The 20,374-nt window shown below is 39.2% G+C and overlaps 1 protein-coding gene across 3 annotated transcripts in view; it reads left to right on the top strand.

Moving 5' to 3' along the window:
* Positions 1 to 4,418: 4,418 nt before the first annotated feature.
* The window catches only part of arhgap36 (Rho GTPase activating protein 36), a 36,685-nt gene continuing 20,729 nt past the window's right edge, over positions 4,419 to 20,374 (top strand). The window contains exon 1 of one of the 3 annotated variants that reach the window (XM_020623725.1): positions 4,419 to 4,633. In XM_020623725.1, the coding sequence (XP_020479381.1) occupies positions 4,610 to 4,633 (24 nt within the window). In that variant the 5' untranslated portion in view covers positions 4,419 to 4,609. Of the gene's footprint in view, positions 4,634 to 5,612; positions 5,898 to 18,857; positions 18,991 to 20,374 lie in introns of those variants that run through there. The other 2 variants (XM_020623726.1, XM_020623727.1) reach the window with 2 other exon arrangements.

Below are 20,374 nucleotides of genomic sequence, written 5' to 3' on the forward strand. Positions count from 1 at the left end.
AATGGGAGCAATATGTAATCTCTCATTATTTTTGCATTTCCCTTGCATAGCATGGGAAATGCCGGTTCCTTAGCTCCACCCATTCAGGCTTTAACAACCAGCAAGACTATTTCTTCCAACAGAGCAGCTCTGGCTTTAAGAAATTTTTGTAAAATAATTTTCCAATATCTAAAACATGTGGACAATTTATTATGTTGAAAATGGCATTTCTGCAAAGTGTGAAAAGGGAGCTGTCAAGTGGCATATACTAAACATTTAATCCATTATCTCTTATTTCGGAGGACAAGGAGGGAAGAGAGAAAGGAGGGAGAATGAGTGTGTGGAGCAGAGGTTTGATTCTGATGGATGTGGGGATTATTACGTTGAAATTTATACATATCCCGTCATCTCTCCCTTCTTCTCAGCTTGTAACTCAATAGTGTAATCATGTTAAAAGCTTTAACTGCTCTCTCACTCACTCTTTTGCTTCCTTACTAAGCGATTAAAGGTGTATGAGGAAAGCAAGAAAGGCTACTGCGCTGTAATTGCTCATTAATTAATTTAGTTAATTTGACATTTTGTCTCTGGAGATATAGGGCAGCCAAAATACAACCTAGAGCTAAGAGACACAAATGGTTAAGTTGGAGAGTTGGCAAGGATTGTTTACTCTAAAGTCAACAGAATGATCACAGTTTATCTGAATAAGCTAAGTTTGTGTGAACTGTGTTTACAGTAATTTGTAGGGTTTAATGAATACTTACTAAAATGAGACCAAGTCTCAGAGTAGCATAAACAAATCGAACACCATCTCAAACTCAAAACTTCACAACCAAGTCGACCGCAAGTCATCCAAGGATTTGCAAATGTCTTAAAAATATAATTGGTTAATGACAAAAACAATGACTAGTGAAGTCAAAACTATTATTTTACCACTTTGTAGAAAAATCTACCGTAACAGGCTTGTGCCTGTTGTGCCTTTAAGATAAATGCAATGGTTTACAATGAGTAAACCCTTCTGACCTGAGCCTGAGAATATATATAAACCTGAAACTGCACTTTTAAGAAGTTTGTGTTATCTTTAACACATTTACGTTTCCTTTGTAACACATACATTTGACGCACTATTCAACACAACTACCTGCATGTTGTGAATTATGTTTAATCCCATGCAAGGGGATGAAACATGCTCAGGAGAGGCTCTTTGGGTTATCTCACTGAGCTTCACTGAGTTTTAGTGAGCTCTGGTAAATATCTCCAAATTTGTGTAAATTATAAATCATGCATAATTACTGAGGACTTTGCTACATTCTATGGTGAACTGCACCATAAAATTAGCTGAAATTTGCTTTTTTTTTTAAGTGCAGTCCTAGGTTTTACTTCAGTTACTGTAGGGTTGCACTGATCAATAACTTTTTAAGTGTGGTCCAGCTTTATGAGTGAGTGAAAGAGCGTGACAAAGCAACAGAGAAGATTTGGGCCAAAGACTGGGTGGGGTTTACTGTGTTTGGACATTTCATGTTTTGTTGTTGTTGTTTGTTTGTTTGTTTGTTTCAGAGTAGGCGTGCTGCCCATCATGAAAACTGATGTCCTTTGATAGTAAACACCCCCCTGTTACCAAGCAAAGTAATCCCCCCCCCCCGAGCTACTAATTCCACTAGGCTGTACAGATAGCTTATAAAGATGCAGTTGATAATAATTAGAGAAAGAGAGACAGACAGAGTTATTGGAATGATTCTATTTTTGTTATTCCTCATTGAAAAAGACATATTTAAAGGAATATTCTGTGTATGTTTTGAATAATCTGTTTCCCTGCCCTATCCAATGATGTAATCTGTAGCTGCGAGGTGGCGTCACACACAAATGCTTCCCTCTGCAGCTATGCAATGCCAGTGTGATGAAATTATCATATATCATTATAAATAAATTATTTTTCTTGCTAAAAATGTTTTGTTTGTTTGCTTTCCCATTGTTTGTGTGCTGTATTTGCTGTCTGCCCTACGTGTCTTCAAGGTTACTTTCTGAATCAATATTAATGGGTTTCCCCGGAGAGGAAACAACACTTCTGTTAATTGGGTGTTTCTGCCATGTGAAGCACGACACAGTAACTAAAACCTCTTGAACCAAAGTTTAACAGTTTCTTACACATTTCAATAATGAATGTTCACGTAGCAGAAACGGGTAGAATTAGAAATTCAATTGGTGTTCCTACGTGACAGGTAACAGGCCCTTATCATTTCAGCTTATAGTGGGGTACAGGAAAAAATACCTATTATTACATTTCTTCAAATTCCCCTGGATCTGGGGCCTCCGAGTATGTTTCCACTAGTTGCCAAACCAGCCTTATACCCTGTTCCTTCAGGGGTCAAGGGGTCAAGGACTGATTGGACTGATGATCCATATGTACAGTAAAATGTCTCAGGAGTTCTGGTTAATGGAGTTTAATTAGTGCAAGTTTTACGATTGTTGCAGCCTTGGCAGTTCAAACTTTTGAGTAGCCTTATTAAAAAGTTTACTTCATGAATAAAACATGAGGCTGAAGTTAGCTTGATATTGATCTTTTATTGAAACTACATTGATAAATGCATTTACTTTTAACGTAATTTTAAAAGAGAAAGCTATTTACATCCATGTACAACCTAGAGCGACACCAAAGGGCAAAACACTCTTATAATGCTTCTTGAATATGCTAAACATCAAGAGCAATAGCGTATAAAGTGGTTCTGCAAGATATGTGGATTAAATGTTTCTTTAACCAGTGAATCCAAGTCAGTGCAGCGTATTGTTTTCATTTACAGCATCAATTAGCATGTACCACGTACAACCTAGAGCGACACCAAAAGGCAAAACACTCTTATAATGGTCCTTGAATATGCTAAACACCAAGAGCAATAGCGTATAAAGTGGTTCTGCAAGATATGTGGATTAAATGTTTCTTTAACCAGTGAATCCAAGTCAGTGCAGCGTATTGTTTTCATTTACAGCATCAATTAGCATGTAGCCTCCCAGCCCAGGGGGAGTCTTAAGTTGGATCTGTGTTTCCATGAAGAATGTGCATGTTGTTGTAGCTCCAGGAAAGATGGTTGTTTTCATAATAATCTGCAGTCACCTCTGAGATGCAGAAACTGAGCGTAACTACCCGCACTAGTCTCTTTAGGCTATGTCTCTTTGTGTGTGTGCCTGGTATTACTGTGGGTTCTCTGTCTTCCTCATGGGGAGCAGATGCTGATCTCCACCATGTAAATGACTGGATTTTAGGGGGATGACTTGGTTTAAGGTTAGGGTCAGGTTAAGTTTAGGTTAAGGATCAGGGTTTGGCAAGTAGTCATTAAGGTAAGGGACATTTTGTTTGGGGTTATGGGATGGGGAGTGCATTATGTCACTCAGTGTCTTCACAAGTATAATGCTATGTCTACAACCATGAAGGCTGCTTCTGCTTCATGTTTCAGCTCCATAATGGTATCTTCTGAAGTAACTGTTCACTCATTGTTCTTTCACTATTTTCTTGTTGGGCTCTAGAGCCACCTAGTGGGTATTTATTGTCAGTGCATATGTCTGTCAAAAGGAAATGCACAAATAAAATGAGAAATTTTACATAACTGTTACTCATTAATCAGCTGACAGACATTAACCCTGAGTAAAGCCGATTCATTGTTGGCTTTAATCTCTGTATGGGGAGTGTTGAAAATACTGTTGACATAGAAAATGACCAGCCTTATCCTTTAACATCAAGTTTTCATTGCTTTTGATTAACCTAGAAAATTTGTATGTTTTGTTTAAACTAAGCAGTAATTTTCTAGATTAATTTTCAACACATAATTAAATATAATTTCTTAATCTTTAAACAGAGCAAGCTGAATAAAATGCTTCAGGTTAAAACGCCTGAGTGATATTCTGTCTGTCCACCTCTCTTTCTCTTTCTACACACACACACACACACACACACACACACACAATGGTTGGTTCTCTCATCAGGTCAGAACTACCAAGCTCCACTCTTCCTGTTTCTGACAGCGGCGAACCCAGCACGCTATCTATGACACACAAACACATGGCGGTGGACGTGGCTAGCACAGGAAGAACTGAGAGAAATCTGCAATCAGCAGAGAGAGACAGAAAGACAGCAAGGGCAAGATGAGAAAATGAGTCTTCCTGCTGTTGATGGTGCTTTTGTAATTAAAACATGTTGCTCAATTCATATTTAGAAAAACATTGAGATGATAGGTGAAGAAAAAAACTGGACAGAAGAAAACAAAAGGATCAGTTTCACAAAGCGAAGGAGGGGAAAAAGGAGGTTTTAGGGAAAAACTGAGAGGAATAGAGCCAAAATAGAAAAAAGGGAGGGATGAAAGAGTGAAGTCAAGGAAGGGGAGGAGGAAGAGGGTGAGAACAGAGGGCGGGGGAATAATGTCAAGTGCAGTAGAGCAGAGAAAAAGCAGCAGAAGGAAGAGAATGAATCAGAAAAGGAGAATGTTTCTAACACTGTGGATTTCTTAAACAACTTGCTCCAATATCTGAAGTACCTGTGTGGAGGGGCTACACACACTAACACACACACAGTCCTGATTAATGCTCCTGCTTGATGGACTGACTGTTCACATCCACGCTTCCAGCTGGACATCAAGCTGTGCAAATGGACATGCATTTCTACTATTTGGTGGGTAACACATGGCCCTGCATGTGTGTGTGTTTATGTCTCTGCATGTGCATGTTTTTAAGGGTTTCTTGTTGCTGTGCAACCACATGTCTCTTATTTTATGTGCAATTTACTGACATGCTGCAAATGTGTCTGTGAAGTAAGGATGCCATAGTGAAAAATGATGAGCTGTTTGCTACTAAAACTGGTGGATATTTGTTCTTTTTATAGTGAAAAGCTTCTTCACCTTTTAGATCGACTTCATCCATGACAAAATGTAAATTGAATGTTTAAAGACAGATAAAACTGGAGAACAAAGATCATAACAATAATTGCTTATCACTTCATTGTGCTCTGTAGTTCATTGATCGTCCATGCTTTTACTGCACCATCATTAAACTCAGCTAGACTTATTTGGCAACAATCCAAAATTAGCGCAATAAATAAATCTACAACTTTGATGCTACACACATAAAATTATAAAGCCAAATGACTTGTCATTTGGCCTGTAGATATTGTAAATGTAGATATTGTAAATGCCCTTTGAATTTAAAACTGAGGCACCATCTCTGTTAGATTAATAGTTGTGGTATGAAAACAATCCTCATCCAGTGGCAGAAGCCAAACAATCCATTTATTTGCGTCTTGGTTCAAACGTTTTATACTCTAAAATACAATATTTGCCTTTGTGTGTTTAATAAATTCTGATTACGGATGAGAAAAATTAGGCTGACTTCCACTTAACAAGTACTAAGAAAGAAATGTGGTGAGTGTTCATCTGAAACTACAGTGAAAGAACACAATGTGAGTAATGGCTCAGTCTAATTTGATAAGGTCATCTTATTATGAAACATCTTGATATTAAGGTCTGTAACTGATCCACTGGAAATTTTCACAACAGGTACTAAATGTTAAATAGTAATGACAACATTCATTTAAAAGGTAAACACAATTAGCGACCCCGAATCACGTGATTCTGTTGTTCAGCATCCAGCACGTGATTGGCTGAGAAAACGATGTGATACGAAGCCTCGACGGAAACTGTCTAAGTTTACAAACGCTTTGGAGCCAAGGAAATATCTTAATTAGCTTAATGTTCAGAAAAGAAAAACACCCTAGCGATAAGTGGAGATGAACCGAATGTTACAACTATCTTGTTTCCTGTTTTTCTGAAGAAAAAAAAAAACATACAACCGCAAAAGAGAGATGACAAACCTAAGATCACACGACATCTTATTTTGAAGTTTGGTTTGTTCAGGTGAAACGCTGCTGCTCATTAGGCCAGGTGAGACTTTTTAGCATGTTTTTGACCAAAATTTCCCTGTTAATATTTAGAAATTGCTCTTTGGCTTCGCCCAGTTAAGTTTGCATTTTTGTTTGTTTGTTTTTTTTTTACAGCAGTTTTACCTTAGAGAAATTCTTGTAACTAAAATTTTGTTTAGTTGTTGGCCTGCTTATAATTACAGTCGATGTAGCTTTAGTCTGAAAGTCTGTTATACAGTCAATGTTCTCTTAGTAATATCTTCATTTATATACAAAGTTTTAAGTGGTTAAAAGTAAAATTAAATGAGATTATTGTGAAAAGGAACACAAAACAATTAAACAGTAAAACAATGATAAAAGTGCAAAAAGAGACCCAGTTAGATGAACAACATGTTTAAAATTTTAGCAAAAGCTTTTGATAAACTTGAATTTGAAAGTAATCTAATTCTAAGAGTTTGGGTCTGATCCTTTTCCCTTTGTTCCCTTGTACAGATTTTATAGCATTTAGGCTTGTGTGAAGCACTTGCCAAAATATATGTACGTGGCTCATACATACTGTAAATGTTAACAGTGTCCAGGGATCTGCAGTTTGTGTGGGATTGTGTGCAATTCTGTTTTTCTGTTGGTGCTGGTGAAGATATTTCTTAACGTCTTGTATGTGACATTTAATTATGAGGAGAATAAAGGAAGATGAAGTTGGAGGCACAGAATGAGCAGGGTGGAAATGCTGAAGGTTTGGAGTGTGATGGTGAGACTGGGTCATCGGTGTGAAAAGTAGGGAACAAAACATGAAGGTGTGACTTGTTCAGATGTGGTGTAGTTGTTTTTGACCCTAACGCTCTTGAGCTGCATGTATCTCTGCTGATGTAGGATCAGATACACAACCTCCAACTACTCCTTGGTGACACCACAGGTTTCCTGCTGTCTCACACAGAAAAATACATCTGCTGGGTAGTGCTGCATTAAAAAAAATTTAAACCACTAACTCAGCACTGTGAGCTTTATTTCCAGAGATAGCTTTTAGTGCATGCATCCACTCAGTCTCTACCCATTCTCACTAAACTACACTCTACAGTATCGTTGTACATGCACTTCACATTTTGCAATCACTAACTCAGATCTAAAGATATGTGTTTGGGGTTGGTTTCTATTGCCTGCACAGAGAAAGCAAAGAAAGCATTCATGTGTTATGCTTCAGGGTCTTGATACTGAATTGGAATTTTTAACTCTGGCTGAAATGTAAGACTGTGGTTATTTCTTTATTAATTAACTCTGTTAATAGTTGGCACTGGTGTTTCTCTTTTCAGGCTTTCTGTCTCTTAGTATAATTTTTTTTTTTTTTTTTTATTGTGGTATCATTTAACATTTGTCTTAATGGGTACAAACTAATTCATTTTCTATTTTACAATGTTAAATCATAATAATTTAGGTTTCTGGGCCCCGAGTTGTATGGCGACTATTGACTGGCTCCCACTGCTATTGACGATAAAAAAAAAAAGAAGTTATCTCCACACTGCTTCCCTCTGGTGATACTTTCAAGGTTTCTGTGCAGCTGGTGTATGCGTTCATCTGTGTGTGGCTGCAGCAGTGGTTTGTGAATGAGTACCAGCGCCTTCAGGGCATCCTCATGAACAGTCTGCAGTCTCCCATCAGCCGTGCTTGGAGTTATATAACCAGTGTACAGTGGTTACTTCCAGCTGCAGGTTGAGGCTTCACTGCAAAAATAGGAAAAACAGACATTTGTTCCGAATTACCGATCACACTGAAGTGTTGGAAACTCTTAATGTTCTTAGTGAATAGTTTATTATTGTGTGTTTTTGTCTGCGGTGTAATATAAATGTGGTTCAGAGACAGAGGAAAGTGTTGCTAAATGTTGACCTTATGTGTACAGTAAATGATTGTTGTGGGAAGTTTTTTTGCAGGATTCACCCTTGCCTCATGCCATGTGATATGTTTGGCACCATGACCTGTAAAGGAAAGCAGTTTATTATTTCACACAAGTTTGATTGCTGATTATATTCCAGTTTCATGAAAAGATATTGGCCATTTGTGTAGAAATCCCTTTATAAAGACCAAAACTATTAAAAAAAAAAAAACACTGATGCACCGCACGGTTGAACTGACATGTTTCTGTGTAGTGTGCACCAAATGTATTTTACTCCAAGTGTGCGAGAGCTTTATCCACTTCTAGCAAAGCATTTGTGTTCAAAACGAGGAGAGATTTTGGAAGCCATAAATCCCAGTATTGTTAGTCAGGTAATCGTCAAGTTACTGGTTGATCAACAACAACCCCGTCTTACTGTAGTGTATGTATTATGTTTCAGTAGAAAACTTTTTTTAATTGTAAAAGTGAAGGGTGTGTGCAGTACAAACTTGCAGACATGTGGATGAAGTTGAGCAGCTTGTTAATCAGTAGCTGGAAAGGATGATAACATGTGTGAGAAAGCTTACCTTTGTGCTGGGAGGATCTTATTGAATTATGACAGGAAAACTACAAGATTCCCACTTTTTAACCCTCAGTGTTTAGTCTCCAAGTAACTCTAAAATGAGGAGTAGGAAAGAAAACAGTGGAAACATGGAGTAGGCTCTTTCCATCATTTTTCCTCCTCCTCTTTCACTCTTCTGCTTTATCTTTCTGTTTATATTGTGTGAGGCGAGTCAGAAATCCAGTCAGTAAAGACCCCAATCTACAATATATTTCAAACTGTATTTACTCTTGGCATCTCTCCATATCAGTCTCCTTATGTCACACATTTTAAAACAGCGCAAGGTGAACAGAGGCACCGTTCTTCTAGTTCTTCATATATATTCATTTTCATGTATGTGCCCATATGAATCTGGGCCAGCTTTAGCAGCTCTGTCTGCATTTTGATTTACTGATGGTCAACCACAAACATCAGTGGCTCCCTGTTTTACTGACTTTTGAGCCTGGTGGATTGTTCAAGACTTGAGCTCACAAGGGAGGCCTTCTCTGCCACTCCCTGAAACCCTGGCAGTAGTTAAGCCATGCTGCTCTGGGGCTTCAGTCACAAGGCTCACCAGGGTAGCAGTAATGCTGATGTGTGCTTGATTCCAAAGAGCTACTGAGTGGGAAGCAGTAAGACTATCAGCTCCAGGCTGTGTTTAATGTTTTTGAGTGATTAACATGAAGGAAGCTGGTGCTGAAAAAAGAGAGAATGCTGGAAACAAACCATGTTATGAATACTGAAAATCTGATGTCACTTTTATGAAGAACAGCAGTTGGAAACCCAGAATCACTGAAACAAACATGTCAAAACATCCATAAAAACTTCTCAAACCACTAATGCTGCATAATCCACTTCTCCATCATATGTTCCAAAGAATCCTTCCTCAGTTAAATAATGACTAAAACCTGTCTGGCGGAGCTACAGTACGTACTGACGTGGCAAATTTGAACAGTCGGCAGCTGGCAAGTGGATGCTGCAGATGTGATTTGAGAAGTTTTTATGTCAGTGAGCAGTTTTTGTGGTTTTAAGAAGCTTTACCCTGGCCTGGTAATGTGTTCAAAACCCACTTAGTGTGACTTACTCTTGTTACACAAACAGCAGACAGCTGGTGAGTGACGATGAGCCGATAAGAGTTTTACTTTTCAGCTGTTTATCTGAGAGACAGGATAAAGAGTTGTATACACATACTTTAGATTTCATGCAGAGGTTAGTTATGGCATTTAACAGTAGTCAGAAATGTAATAAATCAACAGTTAAAGTTCTTAAATAGTTTTAAGAATCTAGGTAAATCAGAGGTCAACAACAAAGCGGTGAATGTCATTAATTGCTGTCGGACAGTGTCAGTACAGAGGATGCAGGTCATTCTCCTTGTCAGAGATGGCAGGGTTCAGTCATCAAAGCTCTGGTAGGCATTGTTTCTACATTTCCTGTCTATTCCCTGTAGAGGAATCCCCACCTGCCCCAAGATGGTGGCCACATCCCACCGTGGTGTTCATCCAGAGGTGGATGATCATGTCCGGCACTGGTAGGGGTCAAAGCTGTCACCACAATGACATTTGTTTTTTTATCTATGATATTTAAATATCAAATAACATTTTATGCCTTTATATCCTTCATTTTAATGTGCCAATTTAGGGAGACTGTCCTTAAGGAGAGGACAATACTTTGCATTTAGTCAAGCAACTTGTGAATAGTGACTCTGTCTCTGAGAAGCAGAAAGTAAAGTTGGAATTAATGCTTCTACGGTCTGCACCTAAACATACATGGGAATGGCTCAGATACATTTGCAGGACTGTACTTGTTCACATTTCTTTTCATCTCCATCTTGAGCCACTGTGACCTAGAGCTGCCCCTAATTGCAGAGTTTTACCTTCATCGTGTTCTCTTTGAATTTGCGTGGTGTGGATATGTTAGATATGTTAATGAAAGGCGAGGTATATATACAGGTATATATGCATGTGTGGTCAGGCTCCTATAATCTGGTCAGCTCTGTGTTACTGTGGCGTATCTGGAGTTTAAAGGTTACTCTGTCTTGTCTGCGGCTTGCTACTTTAGAGGGCCAGTGCACAAAGTTTAACGTCTGGCAAAATGAGAAACGGTGGCATATTGGTGTACATTTTTCTGACACAATTGGATCTTTGTGCTAATACATAGATGTGCTAATAGAACTGTGTTAGAGGCTGTTTGCTCCAAATATCTCAAAAGAAATCTGTTCCCAGTGGAATTTAGGGGTTGCAAGTTTAAAAGACCTGGATGAAGCTTTTTTTTTTATGTCTTGGTTACCTGTAAGCATTTTAGCTGTGTTTCGGTAACTATTTCAGCATGTATGCCTGCTTTGTATTGAAATATAGTACATTTTCATTGGGTTAAATGTCTAGATGCCTAGAAGTCTAGAAGTGTTTATAAAAAATACAAGAACAAGCTGTTGCTTGGCCTTTTCTCTCTGTGTTTTCCCTGCTTTTCTCCCACTCCTTCTCTGGTTTATATCAAAGTCATAATAAATAAAACAAACTAGGAAGTGCACACAGTATCAAAGTAGAAAAAAATGAGTGCTTCCTATGAAGTAACAGAGAATAAATGCTGTCTGACAAATAAAAACGTGCTGCTATATGCTGTCATGCTACAGGACGTCTCCACAACAACATCCACGAAAGCAGATGGTGATTACATCATATTTCCTGAAAAATCAGATTTCTCTCTCATGTGTCGTCTTTGGGGCCTCGCCACGGTGAGTAAATATAGATGTGAAACCCTGTGTAATAAGACAAGAACAAACAAACCTGCTACTGATTAATGGCTCAGTTTCATGTCAGCAGGCCCTGCTGGTCTGTTTTCCATCTTTTGTTTTAACTTGATGCTTACATTATGTAATGCAATTATGTCCTCAAGGGTGTACAGCAGTATGTGTGTGTTGTATATATTTGTGTGTCAGATAAGTGACATTTCAGTAATCAGTGAGACAAACATTCTTCCTGTAATTAGATATGAAATGTACAAATTCCGCACATGCATGCTGAGGGGAATTTCTTAGTTTCTGCTGAAAGAAACAAGTTTGGCTTTATGATCATATAGCAAAGCAATTATAGTTGAGGCTCCAAAGATGTAATCAAACATCTTGGACTGTCTTATCATTTTAGCCAAGCTTGGAAGAAGGTTGCAAATGCTACAGTGGAAATAATGCAACTTTTAATCAGTGGTTGAGATGTTTACCAGTCAGTATAACAGTGGCCAGGAGATGGTGGAGACCAAAACAGAGCTAAAAGGAAAGGCGGTATTGGACTTGAATTGTCCAGGTGGCCAGAAACACAACTCCAAATGGATGATAAAATGATGCTGTGCATGTTAACTGTTTCCAGCAGGTTCATCATAACAATCTAAAAGGTGATAATGTGTCAGTGTTGTGTTGACAAGTTGTTTTTGTTGCCCGTACATGGGCAATAAAATCATTATTATTGTTGCAGGTTTGAAGTTTAGAAATTGCTGCAGTCATGGTTAAAAAAAAAAGTCTTGAGTTCTTCATCTGTAAGGACATTTCTGACATGGTACATATTTTTGGACTCATACAAAGGTTCCTTGAGCCAGCTGAAGTGCAATCAAAACATCCATCATTATTATTATGTTGAATTAAAATACCAAAAGAAAACAGAATGTTCTGCTTCATTGCCTTTTCTTTCTGGGAGAGCAGTATGAGAATGTGACTATAGAAAGCATGGTTTGATTTATTTTTTCCCCCTGGTGCTCTGGAAAGTAAGGTCATTTACTTTCAGAGTTGATTTTAGGAATAAAGACACAACAGCCGGTCTTTTAAGTTGCAGGAGGCAGAAAACAGTCACCTTTTTTGTAATTTTATAGTTATGAGTTTTATACAGTTCTCTGTCTCTTGTCTCTTTGTTCTCTGATCATATAATGTTAAGGAGGAAATATTTTTGACTGGTGTATTGGCTGTCAGAAGAGGACAGATCTTTTTCCTTTGGTTAGAGTTGGTGGTGCTTTTTAGGGACGGCAGTGGTGGTTAGTCCACCACTTGGGTTCAGATTAAATTATCTCAACATCTGCTGAATGGATTGCCATGAGCTTTTGTACAGGGGTTTACGGTCCCCAGCGGACTTTGGTGTTTCCATAAATTAACTCTTGTAGCACCACCATGTCACTGACATTTAGAGTTTTGACTGAAATGTTTCACCAACTATTCACAGTTCAATACACAGTAAAATCAGCCAAAAGGTGGGTGAGCATTCTTACAGAAGTGCACCACTGCGGCGGGTACCAGGTCGTGCCATCCTACAGTAAATGTACTGAGCCCTGTGACACCATTTTCTAGCCCTAACCTAACATGCTTTTAACACAAACTCGCCCAGGCAAATGGTACACACTTGGTGGGTTGACCCAAACTTACTGTATAGCTACAGCACATTGTATCTGCTGACGTGTACTCTGAATGCCTTGGCTTATTTGCCCTGTCTGCTTTCACTAAACTGATTGGTTCTGTCCTTTTGACTAGTATTTCAGTATGACATTGATGGATTGCCATAAAATTTGATACAGATATTGAAAAATTAATTCCTGATGATTCCTTGACTTTGAACACCATATTTTTTTTTCATTTATTCGGTGCTGCATTATTTTTTATATCTACTGGATATATGGTCTCCTGACAATTAATATTATGACTGGTGATCCCTTTTCTTCCAGTACGGACATGAATGTGATGTTTTTGGGTGAAAGCTGTCGACAACTATTGGATGGATTGCCATGGAGCTTAGCTGATCCAGCTGGCCAGAATTTTTATTGGGCCAGTACTTTATGACAAAATGCCTGTACAACAAATGCCTGTACTTCATGTTTATTATTAATTAGCAAATGAGTGCATGCTAAACTAAGAAGTGGTACACTTCACTTGCTAATCTTAACATTGTTAGCGTTAAGCTCAAAGCACACTGGGCCTCAGTGTAAGCAGCATGACTAAATAAAGGTTTGCATAGTCTTTTTTTTTTAATTCTATTTCTCATGGAGGTGTAAAGTGCTTTGGTTGACCCTTTACACCAAATAGCCTCTCTTGTTAGAGAATACTGATGTCATTATAGACCGTAGTACAGTTTCTTCTTCCAGCGGGAAGTCATTGAGTCTTGAATCTCTGCTGTTTAGTCTGCTGCTGTAGATTTTGAGAGAGGAGGATGTTTTGAGTTGGATGCAATCTTTCAGACAGCGATGGTGGTGTTCGTGATGATGGGTGTGTATGTGAATGTCCTGTTTGTGAGAAGGGAGATGCAGAGTGAGGAACAGTTGTTAACAATATCCCCGCTGGAATCTCGCTTCCTCTGTCGGCATTGGCATTTCCTCTCCTCCTTTCCTAAATCCTCAGAACAGCAAACACTCTAAAGGAGACTCTAAAGGAGACGCTAAAGGATGATAGAAAGCATATGTAACATGGTGATATTGCACTAATTATATAGCGTGCTATTCATTAAACTATCCAGTTAATTTAGAAGCTTTATTTATTGTCATTGTAACATTGTGACACATACAATGAAATTATGTTTGGAGCCAAGGGCCCCAGGCTGCTGTGTGCATATGCGCTGCCATCAAAGGCAACGGGGGGGTTCAGTGTATAATTTAGAAGCCAGTAACTCCTTATCTCATAACCTCTTTATGCTTGTTAACTATCTGCTAATAAATAGGTACTCTGCAACTCATTCACTCTAGTTCGTCTGCAGAAATGAAGCATGAAGGTGAACGAGCAATGCTGTTCATCCCCAAGTAACTGCCGTCGGATTAATCACAGGAAATCAGGCATTAACTGTGTACCTGGACCTGGCTGCTGCAGGTCATAAAATAGTGTCCCAGAGTTTTTTATTAGCGTGATAAATAATCACTTGTTGTGAAAGAAGTTGCCAGGGTAATGAAAGAAGAACCTAACAGAGAGAAGAAGAAAGTGAGCTAAGTTTAAACTACTGGCTCTTTGCTCCTCAGAGAATGTGTGTTTGTGTCTGTGCCTGCTTGATCGTGCACACAGTACTTGGCTGGAAGCTCAGTCACATAGCAGCATGCGAACACTGATCCACAGCTATGAATGCAGGTAACTTTCTATTCAAGATCTTAGCATTTACTGTTGCCCCAGCTATACCTTGCTGCTATAAATACTGTGTGTGTGTGTGTGTGTGTGTGTGTGTGTGTGCGCGCATCTTAGCTTCCGCACACGACCAATCAAGAGCTGCAACAAGCTGAGTTTGCACTTGTGTATCTGGGAAAAGGTGGCTGTAATTACAATACACCACCTCTTGTAATGAGTAGCTTGTAAGTTTTTTTTTTTTTACAGCCATTATTAACAGAAGGTGTGCACTTCAGTCACCGACTACTTTAATTTGTAACTTCTTTTTTCCGCACTTAAAAATAACCCAGAATGAACTGTGTCATCTAAGCTGTTTGGAATGTCAAAGTTGCGTCACACTGTATACACTTGAAGTGCACTTTTAACTTGGAAAAAAGTGTACTGCCAGGTTTTTTTCTTTTTCTATCAAGTTTAAGATGTGCATGAGAAAATGTCCCTACCCTTCCCATTTAGGCTCATGGAATGCTGGATTGTCAGCTGTTGATCTTCACTCCTGAGAAGCTGACATTTGTAATTTACAAAAAGTCATTTTAGAGGAACTGGAAAACCGAATGATGACAACAGGACTGAAAAGAGTTGGTTTGTTATTCTTTTGTGCATCTATTGTTGTAAGCTTATGTTTTAATGAATCGGTCCTTTAGGTGGCAGTGTAGGCAATGAAGTTCATCCTGACATGGATGTCCTGGTTTAGTGGGGTGTGTGAGTGTGTGTTGCCTGTTCATCATTCATCCTGTTTTTAAGCAGACACCCAGAGTCAGCAAGAGTTTGAGGCCATGAGACATGCAGCCATGCGATGTCACCCAAGACCTTTGATCTGGAAATGTATAGCGGTGTTACAGGAAGTCAGAAGGATCATAGATGATATGGAAAAGCCAGAAGAGGAGATGGAGAATGAGCTGACATACACAGCACAGATATCTATGAGATCAGTGCAAAAGGCCAGGGGTCGAAGGTCAAGATTATTACTGCAATAAGCTCATTTCTGAATGTCCCTAAACATGGCAGGCTTCAGTGCTGTTTCTTGTCTTTTAAATGATTATTTTCCGACATGTTCCCTTGTATATGATAGAAAAGACAGAAATGCTGACAAATGTTTTCATCAGACTTGATCACGTAATAGTAACTGTTATTATATTTAATTTAAGACGGTCTCAGTGACTGAGATCTATAATATATAATAAATGATGAGCTTTATAGTTTATTGTGAATATAGAAGTTAAATTAATTTGCTTTAAATAAACATGTTCAGCAATTGATTAGAAGCAGCTGAAATTAAAACTTCAGGATTTAAGTCCAAGCTCCTCCAGGCAAACCCACCACTTTAAGAAATTTATGGCCATCCTCCAGAAAAATGTCTGTTACTGATGAAAATGCAAAGTATCAGAGACCAGATCCAAGCAGAGGGTAGTGTAGTGAGGAATACTTGTATAACCTACATGAACTAAAGAAGGACAGATACCCACACATTATGTCTTCATGATGAAGATGAAGACATAATGTTACAGGTGTGTGTTGAAAACATCATCAGTCTGCTTCTCTGTGATATGAGCTCCAGAGAGATTCAAAAGCAGTTTGGACTGTAAATATTAAAATATGCAGGGAGATGCATATTATCTTAAGAGCCTCAAGAAACAAGCTAATATTAAATGTATTTCTTCCTCTCTTTGACAGTCTGGTTTTTTGTTCTGCTCTGGTTTTCATGTGTTTGTTTAGTCTTCATGCTTTGTTACTGCTCTGTCTTCAGTGTTCTGTTTATTTGTAATACTTCCTCTGTGCAGCAACTGTGTTGTTTTTGACTTGTTTCTCTCTTTTATTATTACCGACCATAATTAGATAATCAGGTCATGAAACCTGAACTCTGTTCTCAACTCAACCGTTTTTAGCTGATGTGATTTTTGGGCCTCACAGCTGTGAAGTGTTGATGAACATTTTCCAGGCTTGTTTTGACACACACACACACACACACACACACACACACACACACACACACACACACACACCCCCCTCGCACAGCTGTAGGAAATAATAAAAGTTGCAGGCTGGAATTTTCTTGCCGCATTTTGTCAATTAATTGATTAACTTAAACGCAAACATCCACGTTCCAGACTTTACCAGGTGCAGATTACCTGAGCACATGCCATCATTTCCCCAGATTATGATTCATCCCAACTGAAGTGCTATTATAGGAACTTTACTGTAGAACTGTCTTCTGTTAAATATCTTTTTTGTGAGCAAATCCTCCTCTGTAAATGACACATTAAATGGCATAAAAATAATTAAAATGTTTTGTATGCCCCCTTGTTGCCCCTGCCCTTGGCAGTGTTCCTCCTAATACCTCAGCCACCTGCACTGGGGTCTCCCATGCAGTGGTGGAAAAAGTACTGATTGCTTACTTAAATAAAAGTAGAAATACTGCAATGTAAAACAATTAAATGTTACTTAAGTAGAAGTACAAAACTATTGGCACCAAAATATTCTTAAAATAAAAGTAAAAGTAGTCATTATGCAGAATGGCCCATTTTATATTGATGTACATTTGTTTATAATTATTGATGTTATTGTTTTTGCTGCTTTAATGTTGCAGCTGGTAAAAGTGGGTAGCTTGTGAATATCTCACCAGGGGCATATTAACTCTTATGATTATATTCTGTTTGGTGTAGTTTGTGAAAAGTAACTATTAACTCAAGTTATCCAATAAATGTAGTGAAGTCAAAATATGTAGGAGCAGAAAATGAAAATACTTGAGTACAAATACAGTTCAGTTGTACAGTATCTGAGTAAATATACTTCTTTCTCCCCGTTGGTGTTGGGCCTCTTCCTTGCTTTGGTGAAGGCCCCTTGGGGTATCCACAAGCCTTAAGGGAATTCTGGATGTGTAGTTTAGAAACTACACTCAACACCAACGGGGAGAAACCAGAAACAAGAGGGGATAACACTGTCATCCCTTATGTGGCTGGTTTATCAGAGAAGTTTAAAAAGGATATTTTGCAACCACAATATCCCAGTCAACTTTAAGCCAGGGAACACCCTGCGGCAGAGACTGGTCCACCCGAAGGACAAAACACCTAGACATAAACAGTGATGTGGTGTATGCAATTAAGTGTAGTCAGGAGTGTAACGACTTGTACATTGGTGAAACTAAGCAGCCGCTTCACAAACGCATGGCTCAACACAGGAGGGCCAACTCCAGTGGACCAGAGTCAGCAGTCCACCTCCACCAGAAGGAGAAAGGACACTCTTTTGAGGACAGTGAAGTCCAGATCCTCTCCAGAGAACATCACTGGTTTGGGAGAGGAGTCAAGGAAGCTATTTTGTAAAAATAGAACACCCCTCACTAAATAGGGGTGGTGGACTAAGACACAACTTGTCATCCCTCTACAATCCTCTTGTGAGATCTCTGCCCAAACATGCCCACCAGGACAATAGGCGTCGATCCACAGGTGAGGATTCAAAGACGGGTAATGACGATACTGGACTATAATAACTCAGTTGTTAAGGGACATTGTTGGCCCTCAAAGGACTGAAACGCCACCGAGGGGGATCTCCGGCTCAACACCAGTCAGTCAGAACTGATGAAGCCTCTTGGATGAGAGGTGAAACGTCTTTGACCTAAAACCAAGTCCAGTTGATTTTTTTTTCTACGTTTTTTCAGCCGACATATGGAGGAGTTTCTCTTGTTATGACCAGTAGACAGCTGAAGTAACATGGGGTCATGAAGTAAAAATATCAAGTTGCTAAAAACAAAAACTTTTAGAAGTCAGGTCATAGCTTATCTGAGGTTCAAGGTTCACTCCACTAATCAACAGTGGATCAAATTAAAATGTGTAATGTAGAGATCTCCTTGTTCTGCACTTTCCTTCAGCTCTTTGGAGCATTTTAGCATCTTTCAGCTTATTGATTGGTTTAGTCTTAATGTTCTCATCAGCCTTTCATCTCTCCTTTCCTACCACATTTACCTTTTTCTTTCATGATCTCTCTTTATTCCTTATTTTCTCTTCCTTCACTCGCCCTCAACCACTTCTTTTACCCTCTATTTACTTTCATTCCAATCTTTTTCTCCATGGCCCTCGCTCTCTTAAATCTGTTTTGTCCATCTCCCCTTCTGACCTCCTCATGTCCCTTTTTGCTTCCTTATCTCTCCATTCTCAATTTTTCTCACTCCTTACCTCCTACTGTTGCTCTTCTTCCATCTTTTTTTCTCATCCCCCCTCTTTCCTGTCTCTTTATCCAACTTCCCCTCCCTTTTTCCTCTATTCCCTTCTCTTGAGTTTGTTCTCAGCTTCTTGAAGTTGGTATGTGTCACTGCGCCTCCTCTCTCTCAGCCCTCCCTCTTTCTCGCTGCCTCTCTCTCTCTCATTTACTCTGTCTCTGTCTCACTCACTCACTTGCTACTTTGACTGCTACTCCTCTCATTCAGCTTACCGTCCAGATCCATTTGTGTCCCTCATCAGAGTCTGGATAACAGGGCTCGGGGCTTGGGGCTCAGAAGGACCAGTTGTAAAGGATTTTAAGTGAGAGAAAGTGACAGCCTGGTACAGGTACAGAGTCTGTGTGTGTTTGTCTAAGTGATAAACTGTGTGTGTCAAATGTTGTTTGACATACAGGACATTATTTACCTGTTGTGCGAGTTTAATGCTTACGGGTTGTGTCTCAAAGTCAACGTTGACGGATGAGGGGTTCAGCTGTGGTGTTGTGCTTGCATATATATGTATGTGGGACTCTGTGTGTAGGTTAAAGTATCGCAGAGAATATATATGTGGGACTCCGTGTGTAGGTTAAAGTATCGCAGAGAATATTTGCTTGAAAGTGATAAAACTATAAAATATGATGAATTTCATGTCTGACTAGGACAGCTTGGAATCAAGACCTTATTCAGTTCAATTCAGTTTTATTTGTATAGCGCCAAATCACAACCAAAATTGTCTTAGGACACTTCATAAAGTAAGGTCTAGACCTTTTTTATTATAAAGGAAAAACCCAACATATCCTCCTTGAGCAAGTGCTTGGCAAATAATATCCTTTAATGGAAAAACGCTCCGCTTGGGGTGAGTGGGTAGAGGAGAGAGAAAAGAAAAGCAACAAAGAAACACTGGCAGGTTGATGTACCCAGTGACTGCTCATTAGAAACATACTGCCTCAGTGCCAGGGCTACCTGCAGAAAAGTACAGGGAGAGAGACACGACACGCTATGGGACAGAAATGACACACAGTTAGTGACATGTAATGGTAGCATAGAGATGCACGGAGAGGGGAGGAGCTTAGAGCATCATGGGGGGACAACATAACCAAGGGAAGGCTCAGGTTCAACTGATCCAGCCCTAACTATAAGCTTTATCAAAAAGGAAAGTCTTGAATCTAATCTTAAAGGTAGAGAGGGTGTCTGCCTCCCAAACTGAGACTGGGAGCTGGTTCCATAGGAGAGGAGCTTGATAGCTAAAGGCTCTGCCTCTCATTTTACCTCTATGGACTCCAGGAATCACAAGCAGACCTGCACTGCTCTGTTGGGATGATAAGGCTCTATGAGGTCTTTAAGATATGATGGAGCCTTGTCATTAAAGGCTTTGTGGGGACTGTGGGAATGTAAATCATTGAATTTTAGAGTCACAGCTTGGGTACATCTCCAGGAAATACAAGTTAATTGATGGAAAGTCCCCACAAATAATGAAATGTGTGTGTGCGCAATCTCAGTTTAATCAGAGGTCACACACTAGTTCTGCTCTGTCAGACCTGTTTGTGGCTCAGCCTGAAGTCTTTAGCGGTGCTGAGGGGTCTGGTAGTGCTGCTTGTCTGTTTACGTACATGTGTTCTTTCATGTCAGCATTCGGGTGAATGAGTAGGCTCTCATTTGTGATGTTTGTGAGCTGCTATTCCACGTTAATTTAACAAAAACACAGTGTGGAGCTGAATAATGTGCAGATAATG

This window comes from Monopterus albus, unplaced genomic scaffold, assembly GCF_001952655.1.
Source record: "Monopterus albus unplaced genomic scaffold, M_albus_1.0 scaffold308.1, whole genome shotgun sequence".
Classification (NCBI taxonomy): domain Eukaryota; kingdom Metazoa; phylum Chordata; class Actinopteri; order Synbranchiformes; family Synbranchidae; genus Monopterus; species Monopterus albus.